The sequence below is a fragment of the Aquila chrysaetos genome, chromosome 4, assembly GCF_900496995.4.
Source record: "Aquila chrysaetos chrysaetos chromosome 4, bAquChr1.4, whole genome shotgun sequence".
Classification (NCBI taxonomy): domain Eukaryota; kingdom Metazoa; phylum Chordata; class Aves; order Accipitriformes; family Accipitridae; genus Aquila; species Aquila chrysaetos.
This window is the reverse complement of record NC_044007.1, coordinates 25,127,368-25,142,529: the sequence shown is the minus strand read 5'-3', so window position 1 is coordinate 25,142,529 and position 15,162 is coordinate 25,127,368. Positions and strand designations below refer to the sequence as shown.

Here is a 15,162-nt window from a genome sequence, read left to right as displayed (position 1 = left end):
ATGGTAAAAAGCACAGTGTTTTGTGCAGCTGGGGAAGGAAGAGAGAAGAAACAGAAAGTTTTCATAGGTAACGTGTTGCGGTATGCTGCAGTCATGAGTCCATTCACAGGCTGGTGTTTGCAGGCAGTATTAGGCTTCTCATCTCAGGAATGGTGAAACACCATTAGAAAAGGGGGAAGAAGAGTCACCAGCAGCCTGCAATCTCAGAGATATTAAATAGTTTCTGTATGAGGAGGACTATTCAGCTTGGGAAAAAGCTGCTGAGTTAGGGTGTGATAGAATCGTATTAAGCCATCAATGGTATGAAGATGGTGAACGAAGAGAGGCAGGGTGCTACTACTGCAGCTCATGAAGCGAGAATTGTAGCATGCCCACATGAAATGCTCAGGCACACCCTGCATTGCCACGGAGCTGTGGTGGGCAGAGGTGTAAATAGGTTCAAAAATGGGATTAGTAAGCCTGTAGAGCATTTCTCCATCCCAGGTAGCCAGCCTGCAAGTGTGGGGTCATGTTTGGGCAGTGCCAGCTAGGAATACTCAACCTTTTATTTTCTTCTTTTAAAAAAGCCTTGCTGATTTAAGGCAGAGGGTGGATGAGTGGAGGAAGAGCTTCCAGTGAGTGCCTTTTACTGTTGAAGCTTCATCTGTTTGTGTTTTTTTTCCAGTCAAGCACTGTTTAGGATACTATTTTAAAGTCTAGTCAACCTGTGCTCTATGGAGTAGAACTGTTTCCTTCCCTGAGACCTCATTTCACAGGATTTCATGGAAGTTTAGATTAAATCCCCAGCTGTCACTGGTCCTCTGCCGCAATGAGTGAAAGGTTAATGCGTTGCAAAAGTAACTGTGATAATCCTGAGCTGTAGTTTAGTCTGTTTAGTGTATCCAGAGGATTAATTCTCAAATGCATTAAGCAAAACAGGAAATAATGCACACTTCATATTGTCTCCCTTACACTGTAGTCTCATTTAATTAGCCACTGAAACAACCAACTGAAAGCTTTCCCTCTGCCTTGTTGTTTGAATCATGAATTTTAAAGACTTTTGAGAGAATGACTCAGGAGGTGAAACAGCAGGACTTCTGATGTTATTTATAAGCTCTGTACTGGAAACTATTTCAGTGTCTGTAGCCATGAAACTCAAGCAACTTAGTCTGTAATTTCATCATTTGAGACTAAATGACAGGAGAACTAATGCAGTCAGCGCCCCACTAAACAGCATTAGCATTCTCTATTGCCTCTGCTTACTTGAAAAATGGATAATGAAATAATTGGCATTAAAGCCAGCCGTCAACAAAGGTTATCCCACGAAAGAAGAGGTTAATATGTGCACCAAAATACGTGCAATACATGTCTGCAATAATTGGGTTTTCATTACAGTAATAGTTCCAAACACTGTGATTAAGCGATGGCAGCTCACAAAACATCTGTGCATCACCTAGCACAAGCAGCCAAGCGCTCCACGGGGCTTGCAGCAATGGGGATGCTGTGGCACGGGGGGAGCCTTCCAGCCAACCCATCCCAAACAGAACTACCATTGCAGCAGGCTTACTCCCTGACCACTTAAGATTTGTGACTTTGCTGGGTTTTAGAAAGACACAAAATGAAAATAAAAAATAAGAAATTATGTTCCTGTTCATATCTTTCATCTGTTTTTTCTTTGGTAGCTCTTTGACACACATCCTTTGAAGGAAAAATCATGTGTCTCCCCACCTCTGCAGTCTTGACCTTTTAAAATGTCTGAGGCAGCAGTGCTCCAGCTATGAGAAGTGAGAGGCTATTGATTCTGTTACTGTATGGACATATGTGTACCTCCACACCCCCATTTCATAGGGTGTGTAGGAGCACAAAGCTGAGTTAGCACTCTGGTGTGAGGAGAATGCTCTTCAGTATTTATGCTTTCCTGGTACATAGCAGTTTTTAACTGCATAGAAGATTGCGGTGTATCCCTTTGCCTCTTTTTTTCCTAATTCTAAGCACTCGACGTGAAGGAAAAAGACATATATTTCATCAGGTCTTGCTTTATTTCCAAGGCATTGTAGTTTTTTAGTACAATCCTGCATAGTGTCATTGGCATTAAAAAGGTCCAAGATTGGAATAAACTTGATAATGAAGTAAAGGAATTTTTCTTGTTTCTTAAGGAAAAAGCAGGAAACAAAAGCAATCTTTAATAGATGGGGGAAAAAAGGAATCTGTCTTTTGTAGCCAGGAAAATCACTGCAGAAATAAAAATAAGGTTTCAGATCAGGTCTTTGTGTTGACATCTTAATACAAGCAGTACCTTTGATAGTATGGAGATTTGTCTTCACAGGGAGATGAAGCTTGAACACATAGGTACTTGGAAGATGCAAGAGTTACATACATGTTATCTTGCAAAGCCTTTCTTTTAGCTTCATAAACTTTGGAAACATTGAGCAAAACGTCCGTTGTTAAGGCATTTGCAGCTTTGCTGTTAGGAGGTAGTACAGCTTGCTCAACAGGGCACTGGCCTAGGCTCAGATGTCTGGCATCTATTTCTTTCTCAGCTGCTGTGAGAAAATGAATGTGCCATCTCATCTCTGCATGCCTCTCTCATCCTGCAGTCCCTCTTGTCTGTTTAGAGTGTATGTTCTTCTGAGCTGGAGTCTCTTTTATTTGGAGACGTATATATACTGTGTAAAATGGAGTGGCAATTCTGCAGCTCCTCTAGGGACTACTGTAAAATGAAACCTAAAAAAGTTACACATTGCTGTAATTCATTAGCATATTAACTTCACTATATATGGCAATGTACACATAGAGGTCAGTATCCCAAAGATCTAAGTGTAATATTGAAGACCCAGCACACCTGAGAGAGGTTATACAAACACTGGGGAATTTCCTATTGTATTTGAAAGTTTCATGGAATGGTTGTGTTGTGAAGTTTACTTGAAAGCAAATACAACTGGGAAGCCATTGATAGGGCTGTACGGGAAATGTGTACTGACTTCCAGACTCACATTTGGCTTCCTTTGGCAATTAAATGCTATTTGGGTTATAAAAAAGAAAAGAAACAAAATGTACGACAGAATGTAATGCAGAATGTTTTACACTGGAAAAATACTCTGGAGTTACTATATGCTTTCCCCCTTGAAGACATCTGTGTTTTATGAAAACTGCCTTTGTAATCATTCTGATAATCAATAACTAATTTCCCAGTCATTGTTTACAGCAATGACAATAATTTTAATGCTTAAATATCTGGCAATAGAGTTTTATTCTAATGGTGACTTATCACAGCAGTGCATATGAAGGTAGTAGTGCCTGACAGTGACTGACAAGAAGCAGTGGTCATCATTGACATGTTCATCATTCGTTTTGTGGTTCATTCATCCTTCTACCTCAATAGCAGCATCACATCTTCTTAAGTTGGCAAGAAAAAAATGTGGCAGACAGTTTATTAATGTGTGAAAAATAAGTGTTTAATGTGGACATGTTGTAAGGCAGGTAAATATTCTGGTCATCAGCTAATTAACATTCACATTGTGCATTTCATGCTGAGGTCAGAAGCTAGAAGGGATGAGCAGTTTTTCAGAATTCCTCAATGTGTGCGTGTGGATTTTCATCAAGATACTCTTACACAGCTGATTACTGAAAATACATTGTCAGTATCCATTACCAAAGCAGCTGCTTTTACTTGCCTTGTGCAGTGCATCAAACCACGTGTGAAATATAGCTGGTTATGCAGAGACTCATGAAATGAAGACATGAATGAGCTTGAATTGAAGAATTTGTTTATGGTGTGTCAGTTATAAGAGATGTCTGAATGAGCCAAGGAAATGGCACCATGGGTTAGAGAATCCCACAGAATGGTTGAGGTTGGCAGGCACCTCTTGGGCTCATCTAGTCCAGCCCCCCTGCTCAAGCAGGGTCAGCTGCAGCAGGTTGCCCAGGACCATGTCCACTCAGGTTTTGAATATCTCCAAGGATGGAGACTCCACAGCCAATCTGGGCAACCTGTCCCCATGTTTGACCACCCTCTCAGTAAAAAAGTGTTTTCTGGCATTCAGATGGGATTTCATGTGGTTTGATTTGTGGTGATTGTCTCTTGTCCTGTCAGTGGGACTGACAGGAGCCTGGCTCCCTCTTCTTCGTTCCCTCCCATCTGGTATTTATACAGATCTCTTCTCCAGGCTGAACAGCCCCAGCTCTCTCAGCCTTTCTTCATATGAAGGATGCCCCAGTCCATTAATTGTCTTAGTGGCCCTGTGCTGGACTCCAGTAAGGAGCTCCAGATGGGTAGATGGAGAGATGCCATTTCTGGAGATGGTGGCCCTGGTACAGTGGCACAGGAGGTGGTGTATCTTACTCCAGCTCCATGAGGTAGCCACCATCTGGGGCTAGGAAACAAGGTCCTGACGGCATGTTTGGGCAAGTCACAAACAGGGCAAACGGAGAGGATGGCAGGGTTGGCAACAGTAGCAGCAGAAGGTTGACAAACAACAGTCGTTAGGTTTGGTTGTTGCTTCTGGGAATTCACATTAATAAAACAAAAAGCAATGGACTGCTTTGGTGCAGTTTTATACCGTTCCCTTATTTTTCTCACAACTGCATGACAGTGAATTGGCACATGAGCAAACACTTGCGCTTGGTGGCAAAGCTTGGAAGATGGCAAGTCTTAAAAGAAGTTGCAGCACTTGGGGAACGGAGAAGGGGTAAATAATGTCTATATCTGAGAGACTGGTTGAACTGTGTGTAGCAGACCTGCAATACCTAGGATCAATATGTTTCCTAGGAGCTGGATTTGATCACAGGACACCTGCCTGCTGTGCTAAGGGTACCCCTGTGATTAATGATTTTGTCAGCTCAGATGACACCAGTATCACCCCAAACCCCCCAGTGCAATTTGGGTTGATCACACAAGAGCATTTGCTGGTTGCATATGTTTTTAAAAGTATTACATTTATGGAGTAAGTTGATCTGTTTGGCAAGCGCTGCCCTGCTCTACAACCTAAGGACAAAATTGGTTTCATCTGCAGCCTGCTGAGCATGCAGACTCACTAATCAGTCAAGTATAAGGAAATGAGCTCAGAAGGAGTCAAAAGCAGAAAAACAAAACAAAATAAAAACCCGCAACCTCCACAACAAAGAAACCAGAAAGCCCAGCCTGAGAAGTTAGAGGCATTACTGAGCATTTGCCTCTGACCTTACTTACGCCACTGTTTCCCACAAAGGGCAAGTAAGGTGGTGCCTCGCTGCTTTAAGTTCCCAAAATACACATGTTGTGCTACTGAATGGTGGACTGCTTGGCCCTGGCAGCTGGGCCAAACATGAGATATATCTTCTCTGGTCCCTCCATCAGACCCATGTCAACAGGTCCCACCAGGCACCTGGGGGATCACCAGTGGCACTAGGTAGCTGCCATTAGGTAACTGAACTGCACCGCTGTACTAAAGGGGGGTTTTAAATGGAACTATGAATTATCTATATATTATCTTACCTAAGCTGTAAATTATTAATTATTTTCAGTTTTTTATTTTCAGTATTTTTGATGCATTCAAATAGTAAGTACAGCATTTTTGGCAGCGGTTTTTAACATACCCTGTTTTCATGCCACAACACCTACTACATCCAGCTAGAAGCAGTTTCTCACTGATTTCCTTATTGGCCAGCAGTGTTCCTCATGTGATTCGCATCACTGTAAATGTGAACAGACTGAAAAAGGACAATTAAAGAGGGTTGTTTGGCAAACATCCCTCTTTGCTTTATGGGTGTTCTTGCTCTGCCAACACAGGAAAGCAGCAAAGTGCATAAAACGTGACAGTGGAGCACCCAGCCCGTCGCTTGTTTTTCTGTTTGAGTATTTGTTCCACCTGGAAATCAGAATTAAATATGAGATACTTACCTACATAATACCTCCCATCTGAGGATTTTTAAGTACTTAATTAGACCTTTCAGACTCTTGTAAGTCTGTATACTATCCCCTTTCTAGGTGGCTAGCATGGAGATGGGTGAATAATTTATAGGTCTATGAGACTTGGCTACTCATCTGTTTTACTTGACTGCTAGCTTATGTAGCTGGCAAAAATAAACTTCCATTTGTTACTGGCTGTTGTTCCTGAGGGAAATGTTACATAATAACAACAAAAAAAACCATTATATCGATTGTAGGTGAAAGAACAAAATGGTTAGCAACTGGAGTTTTAAAACTTGTATCTAGGTGAATTTTTCCAGTTTCCTTCAAGCTTCTGGAAGTGGCATGCTTGGCTTTCAGGCAGGTTTTATTTGAGAAGGGTTAATAATTCAGTGGCTATCAAGGATACAGTACAGTCAGCCAGCTGATGTGCTTTGAAACCTCACTGTTTGAAGCGTTATGCAGAATTCTTCTGTCCCTGCCCCTGCCTTCTGTAGGATGGCGCTTGTGCTCACAGCATTGCTTCTTCTGTTAGTTTTTTAGAAAAGGGGCTGTAGGATCCCATGGACTTTATTTAGGTAACCCAACATGACTGCAGTCTGCAGAGCCCCGCAGAACTTCCCTCTTCATGGTCATCTGCAGGGGTTGATCTCAGTCCTGGATGCATTTACTGGCAAAAGGGCACTATTCAGTGTCTTACCGTAGCCCAGTGACCTCTGGAAGCCATAAATATCTCCGGGCAGCTAACATCAACATGGAGGAGTCTCAAGTTTGGAGCAGAAGACATGAAAATTGCTTGCAGTCATATCTGTGCCCCAGGGGGTTTCATGTCTAGAGGCTTGCGTGAGGCCCTCGGCTGTAAACTGTTCTTCTGCTCAAAGCCAAGAACACGGATTTTCACTTTTGTTTCTAATTACGTAGGATAAAACTGCTTTCTTTAGGGTCTTTTCCTTAGTCTCACAAGATGTTTGCAGGTCACTGACTTCAATGCTAGCCCAAGAGATGAAAGAAACAGCACAGCCAGTTTAGGAACCCTTCCATATTCTCTCTACTTGCACACTCTGATGTTTCTTGCACAGTAATTTCTTGATGTCAAAGTCAGATCATTTTCTGATTTTTAAAATCAATTTAGAGAAACAAATCTGTTTCAGCATTTCAGGGAGTTAAACATTACAAAGCAATGGGTGTTTATCCTTGTTCCATTCACAGAGATGAAATGCTACTCTGTAAATCCATAGTTACTGTGATTAGTGAGATGTCTATGACAAATTCCAGGCATTAAATTTTTGTCTTGAGCCTTACAAAAGTGTTCAAAAATTGTAATGGGTTTGCCTGAGTGGCTTAACTTTAATGTGTGTGTAGTGCAGAAGTCCATCAGTTAATGAATTTATCATTGTTCAACCCTTTTATGGTTGTATATATTTAAAAGAATTCAGAATCAAATTTTAAAAGTGAATATGACTTGGCATAAATTCAATGCTAAAATTAGTGGAACATGATTCAGCACCTGTAACCTACCCAGTGACTTCTGTGGGATTGCATTGCTTCAAGTCAGTAGCAAACAAGTCTCTTAAGAGCAAGAAGAGCCTCTTAAAATCAATCACAATACCGTATAACCGTATGCTACAGCATTTGGTCTTTCTGCGTATCATCTCTCTTATGAAGGGATCTTCACCTTGGATGGAATTATAAAATGCATTATCTTTCTATTCCTTCTCTCTAAAATAGCAGTGAAACAAGCAGTCCAAGTCAGTCCCCATTACAGCAATAGAGGCATGCCTGTTAACCACAGTGAGAGCTGGACTCTGTCCTGAATGACTATACAAGTGATCAAAAGATATGTATTATAGGAATGTACAGTTATGCTGTGAGAATTTTTGCTTTCATTCTCTTCAAAGGCTTCAAGCATCTCAGGGAAACCAGGAAAAATCATAACAGTAAGTCTTATGAGCACACATGAGTTTATCAAAGCCCTCATCATCTGATACTGATTTCCACTGCGTCTAAATAAATATATGAATAATTTATTTAGTTCATCTTTATAATCAAACAATCCTGGTTTTTTTCCTGTCTTACTTGGCATGGTAGGAGTAGCCTCAGTCTGTGTTTCTGCCTGGGGCCCATAGCTCTTACTTGTGAATTCACATCAGTGCTTGTTCTCTGGGTTTGATGACCAAGCCCGGAGGAGGTCCTGTCGTGCTAGGTGGATCCTACCCTGGGAGCTGTGCACCTCCTAGCCTGATGAGCGGGCAGGCCCAGGGAATCAACGCAAAGGAATTGCAAGCAGTGAATCAGTGTGGTGGGGGTAAATATCACATTTGCTTACTTTCAAAATTTGGCATGGAATTCTGTTAATGGTGGAAGGGTTGTTGAGATTAAAACAAAGCATAAAACCAGAGAACAGGAGGCAGAGGTAATGAAGGGGGAGAGAAGAAATTGCAAGGGGACAAGGGGTCAGAGAGGGTCAGTGGGGACTGGACCAGGCAGAGAATGGCCAGGGTGAAAATCCACTGCCGGCATCTCTGCTGCAGCACCCGGTGTGGTGGCAGCTTCTCCTGCTCCTCTTGGCTTTGGTCTGCCTTGGGGCCTTGCGTGATGCCTCACTGGCATTATTTGTGCTCCCCGAGCCCACCTGGCCTGGGGAAGAGTAGTCCTTTCCCTGCCCATGTGCCCTCAGAGGAAGTCAGTTGTTCCTGAATGGGAAGAACTGTGGTTTCACCCAACTTGCTTCTGCCCCAGCTGATGAGGACTCCTGACTGAGAGGGTAATGTAGTCCTGGGCTATCTAGGTTACCCCAGGTTATATGGAAAACTGCTCTGAAACAGCATATCCTTGCGATGAACAAAGTCTCAAAAGCAAAAGCAAATTCCAAAGCGTTCCCCAACACAAATAACAGCAAGGAGAGGATCCATCACTCAGTCGTAACTCATCATCAGAGCAGTGGGATGAAGAATGGAGGAAGCGCCGCCGCATGTGAGGTTCCTGTAGGGATTTTCCTACTTGGACTCTGGTAGTCTTCAAGGAAAATGGATGTATACTGTTGCTGAGGAAACGAGTCTCCCAGGGGAAGGTCGGCTTTTCCCCGGTGTGAATTTTTGCTGCCTCACGCTCACTCAAGTCAATTAACCTAAAACCTACAAACTGCACATGCCATGGCTCTGTGCAGTTATTATATGGAACTTTATACAGTTGCATGTGGATTTAATCATAAACATCCCAGGAATGGATTCAAGTTTATATTCCTCTTTAAATATTTGTATTCCTATAATGGAATATTGCCCATTTTTCTCTGTAGGTGCCAGCTTGCATGATGACCTCAGTAAATACTTCTGGTTTCATCATTCTCAAGGGGACACGATGACAGTTCAGGATCCAAACCAGATGAATCTCTGTGCTGCTGTTTGGACTGTTGTCTCCTATGTGATTGCTGACATGGAGGAGATGTTGCCAAGGTAATAAAACACCAAGAAAGAGGATTTCTGTTCTTCAGTAAAGATTGTGAGTCCACTAATGCATGTGGTCTACAGCTGTGGGAAATTCTGTTTTTCACCCTAATTTTGTGCATTATTATGTCTGTTTTTCTCAAAGGACATGCTCTTTTACACATTCCTGTTTCTTTTTGCCGTTTTGATGTCTTCCATTTGTGATTTTCACTTAAAATTTCTTCTTTTAAGTACTTTTTAAATTTCTGATGAACCTATGATACCTCTTTGATTATGATATAATAACCATTTGTATGCAAAGTGATTCTATGCAGCAGGAAAAATATACCAAATAAATTTGTTGCATCAGAATAATTAATGTATTGAGTTAGTGTACACATTTATGGGTTTGTTTTTGGTCTTTTGCTCTATGCATTAGAGTGATGTACTCTTAATAAAACAGCCCCTTTTTTTTACTCTAAGATAATAGTGTAGTTTAAGGTTATAGGACAAATTAATCTTGGCTGTTTTAATGGTAATGTATGGTAAAATGGTCAAATAATGGTCAAAATGCTAAAATAATATGGCTTTTAATAGTTCATTCAGCTCCTGCTGTTAAATCTTACTAAAGGTTGTTTCATGCAAGACTCAGATAAACCAGGACATAGAGGATAGAAAGCCAACCACAGGACTCCCAGATCTCCTGTGTTTCTTTGGGCACCTCCCTGTGGAAAGCTGTGTGTGTCCTTTTCTTTCTGATGGAATACTTGCCGTAGCGACATGCAGAGAATTTCATATGGCAGTTTTTCTCTGAAATGCCATGATGTTTCAGAAACAACATCATAGCTGTAATTTGTGACCTTCACTACCTGCCAGCTGATATCCAAACGAAGTGTAAAAGCAGATTTTAATTCAGTCTCCTGAAGCCATTCCCAGCTGCCCCTCTCTTGCGGTGATCCTCTCCCCTGCTGGAAGCCAGGCGAGAGGATGCTGGGACATATGCACTTTGATGAAGGAATTAATCTGGGAATTTGATTCTTGTATACTTTATTGGGTTTTGGTTTTGGGTTTTTTTCCTGCTCAAAGATTATGAATATTCAGATGAGTTTCAGGGGTATCTGTAGAGAAGATGTAACTGGTGTTGGGGAATATTTTAAGGCATATGATTTCTGCTTATTTCTTTGTGACATGATCCTTGTTTGTGCTTTTAAATTTTACAACAAGCAAACTTACTGATGTGAATAACTGCTGCAATATAATCAACGCCAGACAACTAATGTAACGAACAACACGGAGTATTAAACCAAATGGCAGGCAGTCCCTGGTGCTGTTAATCACCTCTGTAGCTGAGCAATAGCTGAGTGATGAGCCATTCATTTTTATAGTATTAATAACCATGATATCTGTTTACCATGATAATAGCGGGTTTACATCAAATTTATTAAATATTTAAATTTTCCCTCCAAATAATTTCAGGAACATAAAAGCTGCCTGGAGATACTCTGCTCTTTCTTTTTAAAGAAACAGTATTGAAATAAAGTTAGCAAAAATTTCCTCTGCTTTCAAGGCATGATGCCTGTGCTTCTTTTTTCTGATTTGCTTGACAAGAGCATAGCCGGTGGTGCTCACCACTGACAGATCCTCAGCTGTCTCTAAATCCAGCGTTTTGATCTTCACAGAATATTACTGACTGTTTCCTGAACTGCGTTCCACATCTTTTTCCCTCAAGGTGTGCCACTTTGTACATCAGAGACTCAGAAGGGTTTTCTATGAAGTTACATTTATTGTTACAAAACTTAACCTGTGCTTACTTGGAAACAGGGTTTATTTGTGTTTTTCTCCATTGCCTCAAGTCAAATGGAGAATCTCTGGAGTCAAGAATACTCTCTGCGGAGAAGAACGCTGCGGGATGCACATTGCGCCACAGCGCATCCCAAGATGTGCTTGTTGGCTCCTAGGCTACGTAGGATAGGCCATAAAAATTAAGACTGTGATGCCCCTGAAGAAAATTTAACCTTCATGTCAACTTCAGATACATAGTTCTAGAGAGAAGCTTTGCAGAGTGGATTTTGAAAAAAATGTTCAAAAATCAAAATTGCCATCTTATTTGTATAAAAATAGTGACATTAAAAATATTTTCCTTCTCAAATTGAAAAACAAATATTTTTTTATATGTGAAAACAGATTTCATTAAAATAAGACATTGTCTTTTTGAATCACCAGTTCTTTTTTGTCTGATCTGTAATGGTTCTCAGATCTAAAAGTTCAGCTGTTCACGGTGCTGTCCTGATAACCTGCCTGTTCAGATGTACCTCTCTCAAAAATTTCCATCAACGAAGAGATGCTAATAAATTTCTTTCCTTTCCCAGTGGGATTTTGTACCTTCTGTGCAATAGCTCATCTTTATCCCTGCTCAGTGTAGCAATTATTCTGTTTCAATTGGTGGCAATTAAACTTATATCGGCTGATCGATTTTCAGTTCAAGAGCTCTTCTGAAGTGATCCAGGTAAGCCAACATAACTTTGCTTTCCACTGGCATGACACCTTTGATTTTTGAGATTTTTCTCAACTTCAGTTGAAAAGTAATAGCTGAGGATATTATTTATATTGCTATTATTGTCAGGGTCAGCTGCCATAAATCTGTGTTTTTCATAAGTATTTTGGTGACATTCTAAGATAAAGGGGCCATGTGTACATTTCCCTCTGATAAAATAAAACACTATCAGCTTTGGACTAGGTTGCTTTTTGCCTGCAAAGATCTGTGAGCTAAGAGTTGAAAAAACGGCAGTAGTATTTAAATATATGTCAAAAATTTAAATTTCAAATAAACATTTTCCTCAAGGTATTACATATCTCTTGCATCTGCTGAGAAGGGAGGCCCCTGGGTAGCCTTCCTTTCTGCTACAATTCAAAGCTTTCAGACATAGTTACAGAGGGACGAGGCCAATACATAATTCATTTACCCGACTAGACTATAGCACAAATGCTGATGAAAAGTCTCTTTTCAATACTGCATAATGTAACATAGGTAATTTTGCCAGTAATAAAAGAAGAATTGCAGGATAGGAAACCGAGTTGGTGCTTTTGTCCTTCATGTGTCAAGACATTATTGGAGTTTCACTGCCTCTTTGAATGATTCAGTTCTATGTGATCCCACAAGATTTTTACCTCCCTTAAAATAATTAAAAACAAAGAAAGAGAGCTATTTCCTGGAACAAGAGATGAAGCAGTGCTTCTGCCACCGCTACACTGCAAACATCTCTGGCTGTATATTTAGTTAGTATGCTTCCCCCATAACGATTTGAGACACTTCCATTTACCATGAGTAAATATCAAACTGATCTTGATATCTATATCTGTCTCATGAAATATACACACCATCTAAATGTGCCCAAATGATTAATTTACTGCTGTGTAATGATTAGCATAAAAATCTCATCACTGCACAGGATAGAAATGTTACCACTAATTGCTGGTTGAAGTGAACAATGTTTTCTGCATAGAAATTAATGATGCATGCATCGCAGCTCTTCAATGGGAAAATTCAAGACTTTCTGGAAGAGAAGCTGCTGCTTTTTTTTTTCCTTTCTGCTGAACGATAGGAAAGCCTGATCACATATAATAGAAAGGAATATTATTTTGTGCACAGTCCATTTTATCTTTGCACCACACTTATGGAAATGTTTTAACTTAGACCTTTTGTAATCTTCTGTCTACAGCAAATGCATGTAAGCACTGTCGACATGCACACCGTAGTCTTTCATGGTCAATACTTCTGGAAGCTCCAGCCCTTTTGCACAAAAGTTTGGCCAGCTATGGAGCTGTGATTTGTAGTTACAGTTGTTTAATAAATGCATTGTGCTAGCACCTGATCAAGGCTTTTAGGCGCTTCTCTTCTTAGTAATCCTCTTTGCCCTTGGAGGAGGGACCTCAATGACAACTTTATATCCAGCTCTGTGTTTAGCTTGCAGTTTGATTTCACTTCAGGACAGATGAACCTCCTTTAGTTTATGTAAAGTTTCTATTTTCTCGGGTTTTTTTGGTCTTTCACTCCATCTTTCTCATCATCTGTACTGTGATATGGATAATAGGAATGACTAACCAACTGAAAAAATCTGTGTATTTTGTGCCTTGGGGCTCAGGAACTGCAAGACGTGATTGAGATGATTCTGAAGAGCAACACGTAGCACATGGGTGAGAGCTCCATCCAGGCCACCACTTGCCTTTATCACTAGCCTATGTTACTGCCAGACAGAGCTTTGTGATCAATATGTAATGAGTTTTCATCACCAGTCGTGATTTTCTACATAACTATGTGAAAATCAGGTTTATGGAAACCAAAGAGGGAAGTGCTGGAGGAGGGACCACAAGAATTAGAGCAAGGTAACACTGAGGCAGGGAGTGTGGCTTCAAGTACCAATGTTTTACTCTGCTTTGCTGGTTGAGTTGGGGAACACTACCTAAACCTACTTCAGTTTCACTGTTAAATGTTGGTAGTGGTGTTTGGTGTAGCCTGATTTAGCAACACTGTGTTAAAATACATGATGCATGTAAAATGTAAGTTCATAGCAGAGGTGATGTTCAATTGGAGGAGAGGAATAAGAAGTTAACACCTTTTAGCTGCATGAGAATTTATCTGTAAAATGTGTCTTTTAGTAATTACTGTTTGCATTTACATTACTTGCATTATTCGCATTTGCATTACTACTTGCATTTACTATTTGTCATGACAAACAAAAAGAAATAGTCCTCCACCAGATACTGCCATTTCAAGATAGAATTTGGACATTAGGCGTATCCATTTTAAACTATGGTACAGTACTTTGCATCCAGGAATTATGTGGGACAATTATGTATGCGAAATAGTCGCACACAATGCCATCTATATATATCATTTCACAGCTTTGGACCATCACACATATGCTAAGTCTCTTTCACAAAGTCAGTGGCCATACAGTGGGGCAAGATGGGAAAAGAGAATACGTCAAATGGTTTTCCAAAAGCCATGCAGCCAGTCAGTCCTGAAGTGAAGTTTAGGATACAGAAGTTCCTACCTCAGCCAAGCTGTGCTGCCCATAAATGAGTTGCTACTTTCTTTGTATACCACTGAGATAATTTTGAAGCTGAAGTGTACAATTTTGTGCAAAAGTGACATTTTTGACTGATCATATGCAACACACTGGACTGCAAATTCAAGGGAGAGAAATGAGAAAATAATTTTTGTGTTTTCTCTCAGCTAACCAAGTTAGTGATTTCTGGAAGGAAAACAAATAGGCTTATGCCATTTATGTTAACCTTAAAACAAATTAATGCATGCCTGCACACATTTCCCTCTCTATACATAACACAGAAAAGCTTTCTTACCTTGGAGATAACTTCATTTCTGCTTTTTATCAAAGCATGTACTTTATAAGCAGAAGTTGCCAAAAAAATTCTGGATTTACAGAGTGGCAACTATATTCTTTAGCCTTAGTAGGAATTGAGATAATAGTGCTGCATGCATCTTGATAAAACTGATGTCCTGTGCATGGACCGAATCTTTGGGAATGTCTTCGAAACTCTGATTTCACTGAGGTTCTTTGTGACTCGTGTTATAATCTCTGGAATATTTTGACTTCACCTTTGTGAATGTGATTATTCAGTATGTTACTTATCCTAAATTATCTATACCTTTTGCTTTTTCCAGGGATATTATGTCAGTGATACAGCTGCAGAGAATTCATATCATTGCCTGTACTTAAAAGCAACTTTCCCAGTTCTTTTTCACTTCAAGTCATCATTTTTTATTTTACTTTAAATTTCTATCACTAGGACAGAAAGGTATCACAGCTTTTAATACGATACACAATGTAGAGGCTAAAGATTGTTCAAAAG

At 40.3% G+C, this 15,162-nt stretch overlaps 1 protein-coding gene across 7 annotated transcripts in view; it reads left to right on the top strand.

The window, feature by feature from the left end:
• Positions 1-10,841, top strand: part of CPQ (carboxypeptidase Q) — a 166,141-nt gene extending 155,300 nt beyond the window's left edge. For all 7 annotated transcript variants that reach the window (XM_030012612.2, XM_030012613.2, XM_041123191.1 and 4 more), the window contains one exon: positions 9,162-10,841. In XM_030012612.2, coding sequence (XP_029868472.1) covers positions 9,162-9,322 — 161 coding nt within the window. In that variant the 3' untranslated portion in view covers positions 9,323-10,841. The remainder of the gene's footprint in view (positions 1-9,161) is intronic.
• Positions 10,842-15,162: the final 4,321 nt, after the last annotated feature.